Below are 19,722 nucleotides of genomic sequence, written 5' to 3'. Positions count from 1 at the left end.
CTCAGAGCTTTTCTCAATACACCTGAGAGATGTCAGCACAATGGTGGTGGCATTATGTAAAAAGGGGGTTGCACTTGATGAAAATTACTCCATCATCTGCACACTCTTAAAATTCAGGTACCTTTACCAAAAGCTTTTATTTTTATGAGAATACTAGAGCACTTTAAAGAAGTTCAACTCATTCTTATTTTACATGGAAATGAAAGAACCAGTGCAAATTTACACAGAAGAACAGTGACTCAATCAGAAATAGAATCTGCAGTTTCTTGAAACCTAGCATAGTAATCTCTGTGCCACACAACGCTGTCTCACCACCATGTCTCAATTATTCATGAAGTGTTCTGCATTCTTTATAAAGCTCCATACTTTAACTGGGAAATGAAACGAAGTAACACCATAGACATTGAATAATGTATGAACTGCATCACACCAGACCCTAAGTGCTGGGGTTAGAAGACAGTCTCCTCACCAGTGCAGGCAGCAATACCTGCATATTAAAAGGCAAAGACTAACAAAGCCCAAGGCGTTCATTACCTGTTCTAGCAAATCTCATCAACTGCAAACACTCCTCATACAAAGATTAAAACTCAGGAGGACTTATTCCTTGGAAAAAATTCTCCCAGAGTTGCCCTATTTGTTCTTTGATTTCTCCAGCTATACATACTACGCATTTATGTTTAACAAAACGCTTTCTGTACTACTAAGCCTCACTGCATGAGCTAGAGACATGGCCTGCAAGACGTCAAATCTGACTTTCCAGGTTTTGAATTGTCTGAGCAGATCCCTATATAACCCATATACATTAGATCCAGCACTTCTGGGAAAATGCACTGCGTAAACAAGTTCACACAAGTGATCTGATCTACTCCATCTGGCTACTGTCCTCATTCTGCACAGAAAAAACTTCTGAGTGGAAAAAAGTAACTTGTCTTTTAAGACATACATATGTGTTCCTCCTAAGCTAAGCTCTAATGTCTACCTCTAATGTCTATATTTCACATACAGGTGAGTATTTAAGTGAAACATTTTTTTGTCCAACCACTGGATAGTATTGAGACATCCATTCCTTAAGGTAACCTCATAAGGTTTCAACCTTGTAAGCGCATGTTTAAAAGGACATATGCATTAAAGTTAGTTAAAATAGATGAGAGGGTGGGGATTCTGGTTAAACTACTTGTAATGTTAGGTCAAAACTGGATCAAAATATAAACAGCACTAGTACCTATAAGTTGAGTTATTTGTGATTAAATTTGTAAATGCATATAAAAACTGAATTTCTGACTCATCTTCCTTGTTAAATATCCTATTTCCTGTAAAGACACTGTCCCCCTCTTGCTTGTAATTTACATTAGAAAAAAAAACAACCTTCCCAACACTACCCTCTGGCATAATAATCAAAATCAGTTAGTTAAAAAAAAAGGAAGACAACCTGTATTCAATTAACTGACTTCTGAAAGGAAGAAACTGTATTTAGTCAGCTATACAGAGGATTCATTCTTGGTTAGTATACAATTCCAATCTACACCATTTAGATCTAAGAAAAAAAACAAATATTAGATGTGCAGGAACTGCGTAATATCCAGTTTTCAGTGTTAATTGTGCTACCTTTTCCTTTTTGATAGATGGAAAAAATATAGTGCAAAAAATAAAATTTTAAAAAATCTCACTACGTGAAGAAATTTGGTCTGCTTAGTGTATCACAATGACTTAATTTCATTTAATCAGCTAAAATAAAAATTCATTAAATGTTTTTTTTAAACAATATTAAATTAAATAAGCTGACTATTGACCACTAAATTCTAAAAAGGCATTAGCAAGAGAGAGATGTCTCTGTGCAATGGTTTTTTCATGTATGATATGCAAACAATTTGCTCTGAGATCAGCTTGTTAAGCTTAGCTTGTTAATTTATGAGATGTTGTATTAGAAATTAAATTTATGGCATCACTTAATTTAGAAATATATATTTTTATATATATATATATGTAAATTAATTTTAACAGCTGAAAGTTTGCATTTAAGCATGTTGAACAACAAAGCCCCAGAAGATTCTGTGAATGAAACCAAAGTCAACTGAGCTGGCTATATTTTTTAATTGATAAATTTCATAAAGAAGTAGTAGTAGTAACTTGAAGTGATAGTGGTTCATCAGATGTATAAATGACCGGCCTATGGCATATTACAGAAACCACAAATACAAGTCTTCTTAGCATTTATATGGAGACAGTATTTCTATATCATTAAATTGTAAGTGTTTTCACAGAAGAAAATTCCATTCAATATCACTATTTTAAATTTTGCACAAGTATCAATATGTTGCTTTCTCCCTTCATCCACAGCCCTAGCTCTAAGAAAATGCTAATAAATGAACGAACTCAGCATCTACCCTACCATGATTTTTTTTCCAAGTGCCTTCTGCTGTTGCCATTCATAAGGAGCTAAGCATCCCCAGAAAAACAAATATACAGGAAACAAACCCTCCCTGTCTCTCTCATCTTACTCACTCATCTAGTCTTACTGAAGATGGTTATTCAAGTCTATTTGTTTGTTTTCTTAGCCTGGACAACATGAAACACTGTTTTATTCAACTGCTACACAGAAAAGATATGAATGAAGGGGAGAGGACATGTTAAATGCAATTATGCCCTTAATCTAAATACTTAAGGCAGATAAAAGACCGTGATGGAAATAGAGAAGAAATACAGAAAACGTTTACTCCATTATTCCAGTTCTTGCTGCGTATGCCAGGAGAGAAAGAAAAAGAAGAGAAACATTAGAAATAGAATAGGAAATAAGGATTAAAAGAACATCTAGAAGGAAGTAGCAAATATGCAAGTTTTGGTCTTAAAATGTTAATGTAGACAGTTATTTTACTCTAATTTTCAGCAACAAAATAAGCATTTTAAGGTAAACTTTAAGAACATGAAGGCTGAAATACGAATTGACTGGATCCTGATTATCTAGGACTTGAATACAACTGTTTTTCACCCTCCATGTTAGCCACATCCAGATGTAGAAGCAGGCTAAATGTCCACGCAATGCCTGTAGCTATGACATATTGCTATTAAGAACAACATAAGGAAATACCAAAAGGTGGTATTTTGAGAATTCATGCAGTTTTTCAACTGCTGATACCACCAAAAAAAAAGGGGGGGGGGGGGGGGGGGGGGGGGGGGGGGGGGGGGGGGGGGGGGGGGGGGGGCGGGGATTTCAGTAGTTGTATTATATGCCAACAATTCAAGCTCTATTCATCCTATTTAAAAGTTGCTTAGTTTGTAAACCAGCCTCAGCTTTGTTATTAAGCAAAACATAGAACTGAGTATCAAAATGTTTTTGTTTCCACATATTCAAATCTTAATCCTACTAATTCTTAATCCTACTACCTCCTTCCAGAGCATGAAATAAGCAATTACAGAACATAACGTGCAGAAGATCATTTAACAGCAATGCTGCAGTTTTCTTGTCACATTCAGCTTACTACAAGCACAGGGTCTTCTCTGCTATACAGGCTTGCATTATGGAATAGGCTGGGGCAAGTTTTCACTACAGGTAATGACTACCACAGATCCCTAGCAGCTTTTTTGTAATATAATCCTTCACGGAACCCTGTAGGTTAGAGAATTTTAACTGTATTTACAATGCAAGTCATACCTCAAATAAATCATAACCCTCAGCTTCCACCCTATCGTATGGCCGGATGATACCATCTTCATGAATGAAACGTGGAGGACGGAGATTAGATACTTCTTCAGTTGATTCTGCCACCCTGCCATAGACAGTGGAACAGTATTCTGGTAAGCTTACTACAATTCTGAGTTTCACCAATATATCTTTTAAAAAGTCACCCTTTCACTTGCCACATATCCCACTTATACTTCCTGGGTACCCTACTTTACTATTTACTAAATAGTAAAGACACACTGCTAGTAACAAATCCAAAGTAACATTAGCTAATTAGACAACTACAGAATAAACTGTAGAAGTTTAGTCCCAACTGTGGATAATTTACTAAGGGTTCTCATGTTTATTAACACACTTTCCAAAGGTCCTCCTAAAACACAAAAAGCCCCTGATGTGCACTGCTAATCAAATTTAAAGTGGCAAGTTTTTCTCTGAAAATTTCAATGGTCTATTTTTTACAGTAAGTTTAAATGACATTTAGATATTTGCATTCAGCAGCACACAAACCTACCTCAAAAGTAAAATTTACACAATATCTTTTAATTACTTTCTGATCGGGGAGGGAGTGAAAGGAGAAAATGGACTAGTCATCGTCTACCTGAACTACAACACTGCAAGATGTATTCTGAAGCAGCAGTTTCCAGAGATCATCATAAAATACATTCATTACAGGCTACTAGACATTTCTCAACCCCATATATCCTACTGCACATTGTATTTTAACACAAATAATGGCATGTCACTACTGGACCACTTTACCACCTGGTATCCAACACATGGAGAGTATTTCAAAACTTCTCTTGACATTTTACCTTTGAATTCCCTGGAAGGTACTGCTTGCCATATCTACGATGCCACCTGTTGGGCGGGCTACCACTCCTACAAGCCCCTTTCCAATTCCTTTAAAGAATCCAGCTGCACCTTCTTTTTTAGCCCCTTTAAAAGAAAGGGAACAGAGAAAGATACAGTTTTAATGACCTACTTGAACACATTAACCACAGAATTAAACCATTACTGCTCCAGGCTGCACTAGAACTGTTTTGTATTGGAAACAGCCCACAGCAATTGATTATGTACAATCCACTTATAAAAAAAGTTCTCTATGAAAAGTCAGACATTGCTTCCTTGTCTGTTTAGACATACTGCTGTTCACTTAACACCTTACCAGTCTCCAAAGCCAGCATAACTGAGATGTTAACTAGATTCTCCTTTTCACACTTTCAGTCTGGACTGTAGGCCAATATATCAGTTTTTATAGGTTGATAGTAATAACAAAATAACCTGAAGACTCTAAGATGCACAAGTATAATGGAAGTTAACTATTTCTATCTCAAAATTACATGTTTCTGGTGATACATAACTATGGAAGAGCCAAGACAGTGTTTAGAAAGCATGTGTGTTCATACACAAATGAGAGAAGGACTACATGTCAAAGTATCTGCCAATAACCTACAAAATACAACACAGTGACAATTAACTTCCAACATCTAAAGCACTTTGACATGAATTTTAATAAGAGGCATTTTATCTTGGATTTTTTCCATCATCTATCATACTGATAAAGTGACAGTCTTCACAAAAACAAATACTGATCTTAGGCATAAAACCAAATCTGCTTTTTAAGATTTCTCCAACCTCTGGAGTCTCAAAAAAACTTTTTCAGCTGGTGCTTTTTAATTTATTATTTTTAGTATCTTTATTCTGGCTTTAAACAAGAAATTGGGTACAGCAGGCCTAAAAATACATCACGAAGACAACCATTCCTTAATTCATACAAAGGCTGAAAAGGTGGTAAGCCAATAACAGCTATAAATATATTCGAGTAAATCATCATATAACGTCACGTCTGAATTAAAAATATAAAAATAATCTTGCTATGCCTTAGCATCACACTTAGAGTGATATTTCTTAAAATTACAAAATAAATTGTAAAGTACTGGGAAACCATTTAAGCAATGCAGTGCAACCTTAGTGCTTACCTTCTACAGGTTTAGTGATTATGCCCGTCACACCTCCAACAACACCCTAAAATGGAGAAGATAATTAAGTTCCTACTTAGAAACAGGAATGCTATAGTCCAACTGGGCAACTAGTTGTCTCTCATCCTTCATTTTAAAACTTCATAATGAAGTTCAATATTGGAAACACTGTTTGGCTGGGGGGTTTTGGTTTCAGGGTTGGTTTTTGTTTTTTTTTTTACTTTAAACTTTTAAGGAAATTATAACTGAGGGAAAAAAGAGAGGGGGGAAAACCTAAAATGGCTGAAGAAACATTTATGCTGGCAAGAAAGACTAACAAATCTTCTGTACAGTAATCAGTCTTGTAATAATTAAGAAAGTCACTATTACACTTTCACTACTAACAGGAAGCTGCCAGAATTCCCAGTCATGAGTGATATTCAAGATATTAAAGATAAATTCACATCAAATAACTCTCTGGAAGACTTTAAAGGCCAAGTAGTTTAATGACACAAAGGCAGAAGAATAAAAATCCACTGAGGTAACTTCCAAGTTTTCAGCAAACCGTGTCAGAAACAACTCCACAATGGTTATTACTTATAATTACCTAGAAATATGTTGACTGTTTTTATATTAAATGGAAAGTGATAGAATTTATTAGAAGACTTAATTTGCATTCAGGTAATACAGATCTCTCAGTAATTGTTTACATGAGGTTTGTCTCATACTTAACACTTTAACTAGAAATAGATGTGATCTTTCAGCAACCAGAAAAGGTTCCCAATTTTAGATTATAAAAAAAAAGAAAAAATATACAGGGGTTGCGCAGCTTCTATTTCAGAAAAATCTCTCCAACCTAAGGTAGTATTTACTTTTATACACATTCTACTTGCTTCATGTTCAAATTCTTTTAAGTCAAGAAAACCTAGCAGTTTTTATACGACCTCAGCATATAGAAAGCCATTTCTACTATGTAGCACATGCCCAGAGCTCATAATTCACAGCCAACTGACTTTAATGACAGAATTGACTGCAAAGTAAAATAAGGGCCCAGTTACTTTAATTAGATAACACATTTGTTGAACATGAGTAACTATTTGCTTATTTATATAATTCACAGGAGAAATTCGTGTTACTTCCTACACTTTTCCTTTCTGAGACCCTACTTTCAATTCCTCAGGTTGGCCAAAAACATGACCTCAAACACTAAAGCTGACACACTACACTGAGTCTCCTATAAACTGACTGCCTGTTTGTTTCTTCTGTTTAGTTCATGAACTGATAAAGACGACATCAAACTTGTTTGCATATAATTTTCAAGCACAGATTAAGAGTTGGCACATATCCCCTCAACTCCAAATTCATACCCGTAACAAGCCTTTTCCTCCTTTGGCCAGGCTGTCACCAAAGTCTTTCGGCTGCCGACCCATTTCCTCTCTCCGTTTCTGCTGAAATTCTTTATCCATAGTGATAGCAGCCAAGCCTTTTCCAACAGAACCAGTGATCCTAGACACCACCCCTGCTGCACCACCTGATGGAACAAGGCAGAAAGTAGAAGTTACTGTTCTTTCACAATTTAACAGCAGACAACACACAAGAAGCCACAAAGTTCATAGCGATTTCCCTTCATATTCACTTTAGATATTACGAATTTACACAGAGTGACTACCACATGTTGTCCATGACAGGACTCTGGAATCTGGCCTGAAATCCATAAATACAGCAAAAGGTGACTCTTAAATCACTTCAGTACATGTTGTATAGCATATTGGATGGAATCATATTTTCTTTAATTACTGTAACACATAGCTGAATGAAAATCTAAGGTAACTGTAACACTAGCTGGTCCTAAGAACACTTCTCAGGCTTCTCCAGACATTTTAGGACCATTAGAGTAATTTTCCTTATTCATCCACAGCATGTTACAAATTCAGTTATACATGCCATGTTTCTCAGTTTGCTTGCTCAGTCTGCAAAACAGGCATCTAGATAGTCTCAAGTAAGTAAGGTATGAATGATCTGTATCACAAATACTGGCAATAGTATCTGACAAACTTAAATATTCGTCAAAAAAATTACCGTGTAGATACTTTAAAACTATAACTTTCCCTTCAAAATAAGAAGAAAAAAATGTAAATGCAATCCATCAGTTCATCTAACTTATTAAAACAGTAACAATACGATACATACCCACTGTGTGTCCAAGAAGACTTTTAACACCAATTACAAAGCCTTCAGCAAATTCTTCAGGTCCTTGAACAGCACCCTAAAAATGAAGCTTATTATGAATAGCAGAAAACTATACACTTATGCATCTGTTTCAAGAAAAACTAGCAATTCCTTTACACTGATGAAAGTAAGGCCATTTGAATATGTTATTTCTTTAACGTTAACATAAAAAATTATTGCTTTCTTAACAGTTCAGGGTGTAGAGTATAGTGACAACAAAACTACAACCCTACCAGTATATTCAATCAGCCTACTATTCATACACAGTTGAAGAATCAGGAAGTCATACCTGGAACGGCTCATAGAAGAAAGCTTCAACTCCCTCAGACAAGCCTCTGATTAAGCCAAATGGATTTCCAAGAACGTCTAACCCAAGTACAAGAACATACATCTGTTTCAGGAGCTAAATAATGGGGGGGGGGGAACAAAAAAAAAAAAACCCAAAAGCAGTGTTACTAGCTGTTGTTACACATAGTTCCATGTTAGAACCCAAGGCTGGTAAATTTTTTCAATTACTACCTAAGTAAGGTGGTTAGAGTACTCAACTAAGTATTCCTACTAGAATGAAGACAAGCTTAGGAAAAAGATGCAGTATATGTATGGATAACTATTAGAATACTTTGATGAAGAAAATTATAAATAAAAAGAACAGAAGCAAATCACTTAAAATTCTTAAAACACATTTTCAGGACGCTTCTGTATTTACATTTTCGTAATGTGCCACCAGATTCCTACTTCAGTATCATGAAATAAAAAATTAGTAGCTTTTAGAGGTATTCACCTTTTCTTTCCTGTTTTCTGCATTCTGTAAGATACTTACTCAAAATTTCACACAAAGGCTTGGCTAAATAAGCTTACTTGTTCACTATAATGTCTAACAACTCTCTTCATCAGTTGGTCTCTCTTGTAGAACTGATATTTAATTTCAAAGAAAGCAAGTCTGAAAGACAAGTAATCACACGTTAGTTATAGATACCTTTTCTCCTTCTAAATAGTTCTCTTTTTCCTTCAGATAATCCTGAAGCCCTATTCTCTTAAAAAGGAGCCCAAACCCCATTCCTCCCTTTCCCCAAAGGCTGTATACATTTATACTAGAGTCAGTCAGCAAAGTTTATCATGGACCCACTTCTTAAATGTATAGTAGCTTTATTCAAAATATCTTAAAAAAAAAAATAAATCTTTATTAGCTTACTTGAAAATAAGATCATCTACATCTGTTAGAGTAGCTCCAATACTTTTCAACAGCAAATTCAGAGAATGAATGGCTATCATTTCTTCCCCCTTATCTGATGCTTCTCCACCAGAAGCCAGAGATAGACTCAAATGCAACTGTCAAGACAGAATTAGTAAAACAAGACAAATCAAGACAAAATACACACACCAGACAGGTTGTGTGGTACATGTGTAAACAAACCAGTTGTGAAACAGTGGTAAGTATTTTTACTCACATTGAGGAAAGGTACAATTTCAACAAACATGCTTGAACTCACAATGGTATGACTTTGATAACATATGTATTTATTTATATTTCCATACACAGAAGTGTCAAATTGCCCTAGAAGTTTAACTTTCATTATGTTTACATCTGTAAGCTTCTGTGTAAACAATGAGAGAAATAACGTGTTAAATAGGTGGAGCTTAATTCCCAGTACAAGTTAAACCTTAAATGCTGATTTACTTAACTAGCTCGTGTGTATTTTTGCAACTAGTCACTCTTTTGGTGAAACACATGAACTTTAGAGAACTGTCTTTAACACTGTAAAATGGGATTGTTTAGTGTTGTTAAGACACTTATTTTAAAAGAAATCCACGCACTTTTCTTACGGGTGGAGAGGGCAACAAAAAATTATCTTCCTTTTCCCTTGTTCATCATTATAACCAATATTGCTCCCTTCTACTCGCTTAAAAGAGGGCATAGCAGTTAACCTGTATGATTTGACTTTTTCAAGATTCCCAATTTTCATTTTTTTCAAAAGGCCACATAGCTATTGTCACAGTCTTCCCACTATCCAGTGGTTTAGAATATTGAGATGAGTGACTGAAGTAAGGTGAAAAAAACATGGGAGAAAAAGAAGCCCCTTCCTGTACTTAACAGGCAGCATGTCTAGACATTTAAAAAAAAGATGCAAGAGAGACTTAAAATTATAACAATTTCTTCAACAACTTTAACCAGACTAGCTAGAGGATAATGTTAAAATATCACAGGAATGTCCAAAAAAATCTAACTGGTTGAAGAGAGACATGAAGATAAGCCCATGAAAGTGTATTTTATTACAATTTACCATACGTTACTTGGATACCTTCAGGCCAGCATTTTATCTAATTTTCCTCACTATTATACCCATTGACTCTTCCCACTTAGCAATGGTTAAGGGTCTGTTTGTACTCATGGGCAACTAAGGAAGTTTTCCAACAAAGTATTAAGTTCTACAGAACAGAAAAAAAATCCCCATTAGAAAGACAGCACAAAGACCTCAATTACCCAGAAGGTTGATCTGAGGATGTATTTACCATAAGGAATTAAGATATCATTGATATCAAGTGTTTTATTAACCAAAACTATATCTCTATTACATACCTTGATTGGAGAAATATGGAAATGCTCAAAGAAGCTGAGCATTGACAGGTCTGTTAGGGAGGACTCCATTAGCTCAGTGTTAAGTGCATCCACATCTTGCTGAATTAATTTAGACTGGTTTTATTAAAAAAAAGAAAAAATAGAACAGAAGTTTATCTCATCAACATATATGTAATATTATTAATAATATTACATATAAATATATGTAAAAAATATACACAAATAAATAAACAGCAGAAATAATAATCATAGTCAAATGTAATAAAACAGTTAACTAACTAAATAGCCAATACCTCCAAAACTGGAAATGGACTAATTACTTTTATAACCTGTAATACAGATTATAACTGTATTAATACATTTCTCTAACCCAGGGTAAAAAAAAAACCCAAAAAACCCCAAGCAACCAAACAAAAAAACGAAACCAAAAACCACACACAACAATTTCTGGGTGACTTTTCCATTTTACACTATATCACTTGATATTCTCTTAAATTCCTCAATCACTTAAGGTATCACTTCTAAATTAATTTAGAAATATTAGTAAGATAACTAACTTCCTGAGGTTCTTTGCATTTTTATATTTCCTTACAAAATTAGAATTTTTATACAGTACATCTGAAGATACCGTTTCTAAGAAAAACTTTAAGAATGACTCTCCTACGCACACTAGAACCAAATGTGACCTTTCTGAATATTACATACCTATTTAAGACTTAATTTAGAGCCATGAAAATTTGTTCCTTCTGCTCTCTAAAGACAAAAGACACTGTAGACTAACAATTAGAAGTCCACTCTATAAACCATAACCTTATTTCATCTACCACCCTTAACACTTCGTAGCCACAGTTGAAAAAATTCTGTCATGAATTAATGAAACATTAAAAGAGCAGAAAACAGTTACACATACCCAAGTATCAGTTACCCAAAGTTGTCAATTAGTAATGCTCACAGCCAATGTTTAACAGAAATACCAATGCTTCACTGAAAGTTATCTTACTGTGTCCCTTTATTCACGGTTGTCAAATGCAATATTCACTCATTTAAATTGAAACTTTCAGAAAATCACAACACTGTTACCACAAAGGCTCTGTTCTAGCAAGAATCAGTTTCTCTCATATGTTACCCTTTGTCTTTCAGCTTCTGGGTCTGTAGATGGAGTGAAAAGTTCGCTAAGTGCTCCTAAAAATCCTTGATCAATTTTCAGTGCCATTTCCTGGATAAGAACCATGAAGTATCTAAAATGGGAAAAACAAACAGTGTATAATTGTAGAAGTTTAACTTAAATATCACATGCTTACCCTATGTAATTGAAGTTTTGTTATGCAATGTTGCATATTAAGACTTACAATCTACAATATCAACTGCTTATTTATAGTTAGAAGGGCTTACCAGCCTCACAAAGCTATATATTACTTTACTGTAGATGATTCATATCTTAACACTTTCAAAATTTACCTAAAAATATTAACCATCACCAAATACTTCTTATATTCATACATTATGATTCCATGCGCTCCATGGATAACATCACCTAAACAACATATTTCTTCCTCTTACTCAACTGCCTCTCTCCAAGAGTCGTATTACTGAATATTTATTTTATTAAAATTCACCATCCTCAAGTATTATATCCACACTAGCTGGGTAGAGATACTTGCATTAGAAACTATCAGTATAATGTTTTTGTCTCATTTTTAGTACAAAAACTCAAGACGCAGACATATTAACTGAAGAACATACATTTCACAATAGAACACACTGTACCGGACTAAATTAGAGACTGTATGAGCTGCCTGTTGTTAGAGCACCAAATAAACCCAGCACTGTACAGCAAACAGGCAGACATGCAACTCTGATACTGTAGTACAAGAGGGAAATAATTCTGATTACTAAAGAATTTGCATAATAGTCCCTTCATGTGATCAGTCCTTACTTCTAAAAGTAAGTTTCTTTTAGAATGATGTTTTTTCACTGGAAACATTTAAAAACTCAATTCAAAGTCAAGAGTTGTTTGGATATGAGAACATGAACTTTAAAACAAGGTTCACTTCTAAAATGAGTTAAATCTCTAAAATTGTACTACAACACACTGTTAAACTCACTTGAATTGCAGTACTTTGCTGTATTCGTTGAACCTAGTGATGACGCTGATGTCAATGAAGGGTTTTGGCTCTAAATAGGAAAAAAAAAAAATGTAAGTATATGTAAAAAATAAATTGCCAAGTTACTACTTTCAAGGCTGAATAAGTCTGATATTACTAAAGGCTTTCTCTTACCTGAATCCAAAGCAATCGACTTGGGAGGGGCTACAGGATGAAATACAACAGGAAACATCGATCCTGGTAATTGATTATCAACCTAAAAAATTATTGCATAATTACAGGAATATTTTAATGACACGATAATCAAAGACCATTTCCATTTTAGAAGGTTTGAGAAACTTGTTTATAGATTGTGTTCAAGAAGAACGTCATTCTTATTTTGGGGGAAGGAAAAAAGAGGAAGAGGACTACTCTGATATTATTTTGGAATGTTACCTATTTAGTTATAAAAGGTCAGATGGTTGGAAGTGTTGCACAAGGGATGCTTACACAGGCTGACACTCACAAAGATTCATTTAGAAGGTCTGCAGCTGATGGCATACATTGACTGTAATACTGAAGGCTACCTTCAGGCCCCACCAGCCGGTCAGCAAAAGCATCAGGGTCCTCAATGAGTGCCCTCCCCTGGGGGACTCTGAAGTGCAGCAAATGGAGATGAAGATGACAATGATGATGATTTCTCATCATTATTTTCCTCTAGTACTAAACACTTCTCACTAGTATCTGCTCAAGCGCTCTACTGGTTAATTTAGCAACACTATTAATACTGACTGGAGAATGCTAATCAGGTACAAGTGTTGCACATTAATTCACTGTTAAGCTCATATGCAGATATATTATTGCACACTATTTTTGAGTATTTAAATGTCTATTATTTAGTTTCCATTAGACAGGTAGTTTTTGTACTAAAGATCTCTGAACCTCTAGATACACTCTCTCTAGAATGTTACATGACTATATACAAACTACGGTAAGCAGATTTTGAAAAAGGTTGAGGTTTTTGTTTGTTTGTTTTAAAACACCAAAACCACCTCTCTTTAGAAATCAGCTTTCCATCATAGCACCCTGCTTTACATTAACTCACAATTTTGTGGAATTTTTTCTATATTACTTGCAAAATCCTGGGATGGCAGTTCTGCAGTACTTTTCCATCAATGGAGCATTCATAGTACTTCTGCTACTCTGACACAGTGAGCAGAGCACCACATATAAAAGATCTGGAGATACTTCTTCATATAAATGAACAAAATAAAAGCTTTAAAGTGTCTGTTTAGTTTATAGAACATGATAAAAGATGGTACCTGCAGCCAATACAATTGAGCCCGTAAGCTTCTTTGGTGAGGCGACTGTTTGAATTCAACCTGAATTCCTGACAGAAAGTTGCGTCGGATGCTGCATCTGACTGGGAGACGCATTTCCATTGGAACCTTACTAAAATTCACCTGGAAATAGAAGAAAACAGAGCTAACACACAGTTTAATTAGAGAAATAATAAAATGTTATGTTACTAGTAAACAGACTAGCAAATAAAATTTGCATTTTTCCTTATTTCATGACCACATGGCTACTGAATTACTCAATCCAATCATCTGCATGGAAAGTAACGAAAACCACAAGTTAGTCTGATAAGCACGTTAACTTGCAACTTCAGTTGCCCCAAGCGGGAACCTCTGTGTCATCTTAGTAACTATTTCTTCATGAGTTATATATTACACTGGCATAATTAAAAATATTTACATGCAGCTGACTACTTCCCCAGCTGATGCTTTTACCCTGATCCTGAAACATTTGAGAAGCAAAAGGAAAAAGCTCTCCTCTATTCCGAGTCAAACATAACGACTTACAGATAGGAGTTTTTGATATCACGTACTTTAAATGCACTACTGCAATGTACAAAACCTAAGCATTCATACAGCTGAGGGTATATATGTTTTTCAAATGAAAGGATGACATAGAAAACAAGCCTGGTTATGGTACTATAAAATACCTGTATTTTACTTAGCCATTTCAACACATTAAATTTCTGCATGGAATACAGGTATGTATAATTAATGTCTGAAAAAGCTCAGGTAAGTGAATTAATTTCAAGAGTCTTTGAATGCTATAGGCTCTTTTATCATACGAAGTCATGGGAACTGCAGCTTACTAAGAAGCTAAAACCAAGACTTCTGCAAAGAATTTAAGTTACATCAACAAGAATATAGGTTCATAACTAACATGCAGATACCAAGTAATCCTTTCTACCATACAAAAGCAAAATTCTTGGAGATTCTTACATCATAATACAAGTCTGGAAAATACCTCAATACTGCCTCAGTATTACCTCAATACAAAAATATTCTACTGTATAAAATGTGACACTATTCCAAAAAAAGCTTGCTTTTTGTTTGTGTTTGTCTTAACACAGCATCTATCCTTACTTAGCAAAACAGAAGTCCGTTTTAACTGTTGCACATGTTCTGCAATCATTTAAACACTGAAACCTCAAAACATACCTCAGTATTGCTGTCTAGTTTATGCCAACCTGGAGCTTGGAAAGCACTCTTACAAAGATACTTTTGATAGGCTTGTTCCAACAGGTTTATTTGCTTTTGATTAAATGGTTTCCACTTTTGCCTTGGTTTCAGTTCCCAAACAACACCAGAACTGCAAGACAAATAACAAGGTTAACAATTTAAAAGTACTTACAACTTTCTTATGCATGCAAACCATGTAAAAAGATATTATCCTAATTTTTCAGGCTCAAAAAAACCTATTGTTCACTTTTTTTAATAGAAGCTAAGAAAGGAGACAGTTAAATCCTATTTATTCAAATTGCACAATAGGAATAAAGGCAGAACTTAATTTTACTTAAAAAGGTTTCACTGATATTGATTTCATTTGAAAGAAGTCCCCTGCAACTCAACTGTATTGCTAAAATTATAATATGCTGTCAAGTTTTGATTATTCAAAGGAATATTTAGGCTTCCATGTGCAGTACCTAGTAATTCCTATATAAGAGATTTCTTTTTTATTTTCATTGTTAACAAGAGAAAGTCCAAGACTATGGATTGATAAGTTTATTTCTTGATCAGGTTGCTCCAGCTCCTCCGCTTGTCGTGCTTTAGAAACTAATGCAACATCATCTGTGAAAAGTAGCACTCGTTGGCGTCCATCCAGGAAAGACACCCAGTGTATTTGAGTATTTGCATTGTAAGGGAATTGGCCACATTCATCCTGTATTGGGGAAAAAAAAAGAAATGTATATAATAAGTATATTACAGGAGTAAATCCATGATGTTGCTGTATGCACATAAGCAAGCAAGTTTACTGGCACACATACAAACCAGAACTCATAATTCTTGTTAGTTCAGTTTACTGCATCAGACTGATTTGGTGATATCTTGTATCCCAACACTGGAAAGAAGTTGGGGGTTGGGATTTTTATTTTTTTTTCCCTTTTGAAAAGTAGGCATTCCAGCAATACTTGTGGATGAGAATAATATTGGAAATTATTAGGAAACAAAGGCCTTCACAGCAAAAGGAACAACTTCGAATCGTAGGTGATGGGCGAAGGCGGCCTTAAATCATATACCACGAAACAGTAAAACCAGACAATGATTAAGATCTCTGCTCTTTAAATGCAGATATTCCTTATTTGTTAATTTGAGGCAAAACTGAGATAGTTAAAGCCCTTTTCTCAAAAGTCCAAAATAATCATGAATGTAACCATAATTATATACTAAGGAAATCAGTTTCAAACTAAAAACATTTTAAAATGTAAAAAATCTGACCCAAGAAAGTGCTTATATAGTAAAGCATACTGTAATTGGTTAACTGTCAGAGTTCAGCTGTGAGAAACTAAATCCACTCCCAGTATAACTGAAACACAAACTTGCTTTCCTGTCCCTACTTTTAGCTACTAATATTTTCAGTTTTCTTATCTTAACTCTGTGCCTAGTCAACAGAAAAACCAAGCCACCTCTGAAGAATTCAGAGTTTAGTAAAAGGTGCAAGAGGGCTGCTATTCAGAGACAGGCACATAGAACTTTATTCAGCCTACGCTCCAGTTAAGTGAGAAAAATCTTCCTCCATCAATGCTTGCTTCCCCATTCTTTAACAAAATACTTGCCCAGTCCTATCCTAGATTTACCTCTGCTTCTAGTTACAGTTTCTCTTTTTCCCCCACTCATTTTCAATCTTAATCATTGTTATTTTGCCCCCACTTCACACATTCTCCTATTTTAATATTGCATGAGTTTCAAACACCAAAATAGCTCTTAGTGAGCAACTCGGACTTTTCTGCTCCATGAAAACATCTCCCATCAGAAGTGAGAGTCACAAGTCAGGGGTTTTCTCCATCTTTAGGGAGATACTTAAGCCGAATGCAGCACTGCTAGAAAACTGGTGAATTATTCATCCTCTGTACTATTTAGATATGTCCACAGCTCATACACCTTATCCTTCTTCTTTCCTATCCAAGAAAGCCATGGAGAAAATGCAAGTTGGAGTTTGTGTCCAATCCTCCAATGACATTAATCTAAACATCTAAAATCTTGCTACTTGAAAGTAGGCTCAGAAGTCTCTTACAGGACAAGACAGACGGAAAGTTACTGAAGAAGCTTTCTCCCAGATAATTTTAATCTTGTTACAGTCCTAGATTGGTTCAGCATTTACTTCTCCCCTTCTGAAATTTACCTTAAGTAGGTCATGTTCACCAAAATTTTGGGAGTAGCCCCAAGTCAATTTTCTTGTTTTAGTTGGATCTGTCCATGCAAACAGGCATACTTGCTTTGGTTTCAACTCCATTTCCTCTTGTAATCCACTGCAGGTTAAAAGAAAAGGAGTAAAATGACAGCATTCACTGGTTAAGACCACTGACTGAAGTGGTGCAAGCAGATCATGGTGCTATATACTCCACCCCTCCAGCCTCCTGGGGTGAGGAATGAAGGGCCCAGGCTATCCACCCCAAAGAAGCCCAGCTGTAGCTAGGCTCTTGGTCAACTAAGATCTATACTCCCACTTTATTCTCTCCACTTTCTCAAACTATGAAGACTGCTTAGAAGTAGACAAAATACTGCATTAAAAGAATATGATAAAGAAAAGGGTTTTTTCTATTTTTCAAGGTACCATAATGGTAAAAAAGAACTACTTCCTTCACAAAGGATATCCCCTGGTTAAACAACCAACAGTGAATTGTTTCTTTCACATACCTCTGTTTATATCTGAGAGAGTCCCATGAAGTATGGTTAACAATAAGAGCTGGAGCAGCTCCCTCATGGTAATCCGAGAAACTTATGAGAGTAGAATGCTCAGACACATTCACATCTACCAGTAAGCCCTCATTCTGGACAGAAAGTTAGACAGAAAGTTCATTATTTGTTCTATGCATAAATTCAAGTTAGAACAGACTAAACTGTTATTTTTAGATCAGTCTTTCACCACCCTCTTACAAATGAAGAAAGGAAATGTACTCTACATGATCTAGCAATGGTAAGCTCAAACACTTTGGTCACTGGCTTAAGACAGACATCAGTAGCATCCACAAACTGTTGATTTAACTTAATTGAAAAGTTATATTCAAATTATAACATTTTTAAGAATTACTTTATTTGGCTAAGTTCAGTAAAAAGTATAGGCAAGCGTTCCTTTCACTTTCTGTTACAAAACTTAAAGTTATATTTAAAACCTGCGATTTCCTGCATACTCCTTAAAAATCTGAAAGGCTACTCTAGACAAACATACTAAAGTTTTTAAAGATATGACAAATATAGCAATAGCGTATTAACAAACTGATCACTGAGCAGAAAAGTTCTGTTAATTAAACCTCTAAACAAATCATCATAAATCTTTCTTCTAATGGCTTTCAAGATCCTGCTTTCTTCCAATATATTTGCAAGATACTTCTGAGATACGTACAGCACAATTTTTCTCATTTGCTTATACAAAGGAGGTACCTCATGCTTTCCCTTTTGGTTAGTCTCTTCAGATAGCTTTCTCGAATACTTGTCTAGCAAGAAAAATTGATGTTTTTGCTATGCTTTAAGGTCTGGAGGAGAGGTGGGAGGGGACACATCTACCTTTGAAAAAGATGATCTTACAGATTCTCCAGCTCAAATCAGAGGGATGTGAGAAATTATGTTTAGCACTCTACACAGTAGTAGTAAAACCTCACTACATAAGGGACTAGAAAAGATTCTCTTGCAAAGTTGAGCCATCTATTATCTTAGAACAGCGAAGAAAAAAGCCCAAAATTCTAATTAAGTGCATCAACAGAACATCAGATCATTGATGACATCTTGTTCCAAAAGCATTTTTCCAAACTGCTTCAGCAAACTGAGAGAGCTAGATTATCCTCACAGTCACTTGTATTTCAGCTAATTATGATAAGCATTATCTCCAAAGACTTGTCTGAATATGCTACAGTTACATACACATTCCCTAATGCTAGGCCAGGGTGAGTTCTGAAATAATTAAGATTCTAATTGAATCATATCATCATGTGTGTCTCCAACATGTATTAGCTTATCAAGAAAACAAAAAATATATTCTACTTTAGAATAACTATTTAAACAAACTGAAGGCACCTAAGAAATACCCTCTGCAAAAGAACAGATGTTAGAGGTGTAGTATACCATTTTTGATTTAATAGCAATAGAGCTGTTCAGCTTCTTCTAAGCTTGTCAAAGCTAAATTAACTTGACCACTTCACACAGCTATGAAAACATTAACATTGCAAACTTGATTCACAACCTTATTTATGCAACGGAACTGAAGTGCAGTGCACCAACACCTTAAGGCACAAGGTCTCAATCTTGATGATCTTGGGGAGTCAAGCTTTCCTAAGTTCAATACCATAAGGCTAAAATGGAGTATTAAGAACAGACCATACAAAGTCAGTCTCACCAATTCTTCCAGCCTCAGCAGAGTACCATTATCCTGGGCTTTAAAGAGGAATGGTTTGGATGAGCTTTCATAGCCAACTACTCTTACACAAAGTTCACCAGATGAGTTTTCAGGCCAAAATGGAAGACACTGTAAAACAAGAAATATGCATGACTTTAACAGTTCATACATGTTCAATAGTAAGCCAGCAGTAAAACAAAGAGTCTTGTGTGACTAAAACTATTTCAAATGCCTTAGTTCTTACCCCAGTATCTACTGATGAACATCTCATCTAAATTTAGTAAATTA

General features: G+C 35.1%; 1 protein-coding gene across 1 annotated transcript in view; it reads right to left on the bottom strand.

Moving 5' to 3' along the window:
- VPS13C (vacuolar protein sorting 13 homolog C) overlaps nucleotides 1–19,722 on the bottom strand; it is a 102,248-nt gene that overhangs the window by 10,034 nt on the left and 72,492 nt on the right. Inside the window, exons 64-81 of the mRNA XM_050903681.1 lie at nucleotides 19,435–19,563; nucleotides 17,742–17,875; nucleotides 17,227–17,353; nucleotides 15,530–15,765; nucleotides 15,045–15,195; nucleotides 13,851–13,991; nucleotides 12,724–12,805; nucleotides 12,550–12,619; nucleotides 11,571–11,682; nucleotides 10,445–10,558; nucleotides 9,059–9,195; nucleotides 8,725–8,806; nucleotides 8,156–8,269; nucleotides 7,828–7,903; nucleotides 7,005–7,168; nucleotides 5,659–5,704; nucleotides 4,492–4,615; nucleotides 3,650–3,764 (exon numbers count right to left, since the gene is read on the bottom strand). Coding sequence (XP_050759638.1) covers nucleotides 3,650–3,764; nucleotides 4,492–4,615; nucleotides 5,659–5,704; nucleotides 7,005–7,168; nucleotides 7,828–7,903; nucleotides 8,156–8,269; nucleotides 8,725–8,806; nucleotides 9,059–9,195; nucleotides 10,445–10,558; nucleotides 11,571–11,682; nucleotides 12,550–12,619; nucleotides 12,724–12,805; nucleotides 13,851–13,991; nucleotides 15,045–15,195; nucleotides 15,530–15,765; nucleotides 17,227–17,353; nucleotides 17,742–17,875; nucleotides 19,435–19,563 — 2,154 coding nt within the window. The remainder of the gene's footprint in view (nucleotides 1–3,649; nucleotides 3,765–4,491; nucleotides 4,616–5,658; nucleotides 5,705–7,004; nucleotides 7,169–7,827; nucleotides 7,904–8,155; nucleotides 8,270–8,724; nucleotides 8,807–9,058; nucleotides 9,196–10,444; nucleotides 10,559–11,570; nucleotides 11,683–12,549; nucleotides 12,620–12,723; nucleotides 12,806–13,850; nucleotides 13,992–15,044; nucleotides 15,196–15,529; nucleotides 15,766–17,226; nucleotides 17,354–17,741; nucleotides 17,876–19,434; nucleotides 19,564–19,722) is intronic.

This window comes from Gymnogyps californianus, chromosome 11 (genome assembly GCF_018139145.2).
Source record: "Gymnogyps californianus isolate 813 chromosome 11, ASM1813914v2, whole genome shotgun sequence".
NCBI lineage: Eukaryota > Metazoa > Chordata > Aves > Accipitriformes > Cathartidae > Gymnogyps > Gymnogyps californianus.
Note: the sequence above shows the minus strand (reverse complement) of the source record. Positions and strands in the feature narration are given on the sequence as shown.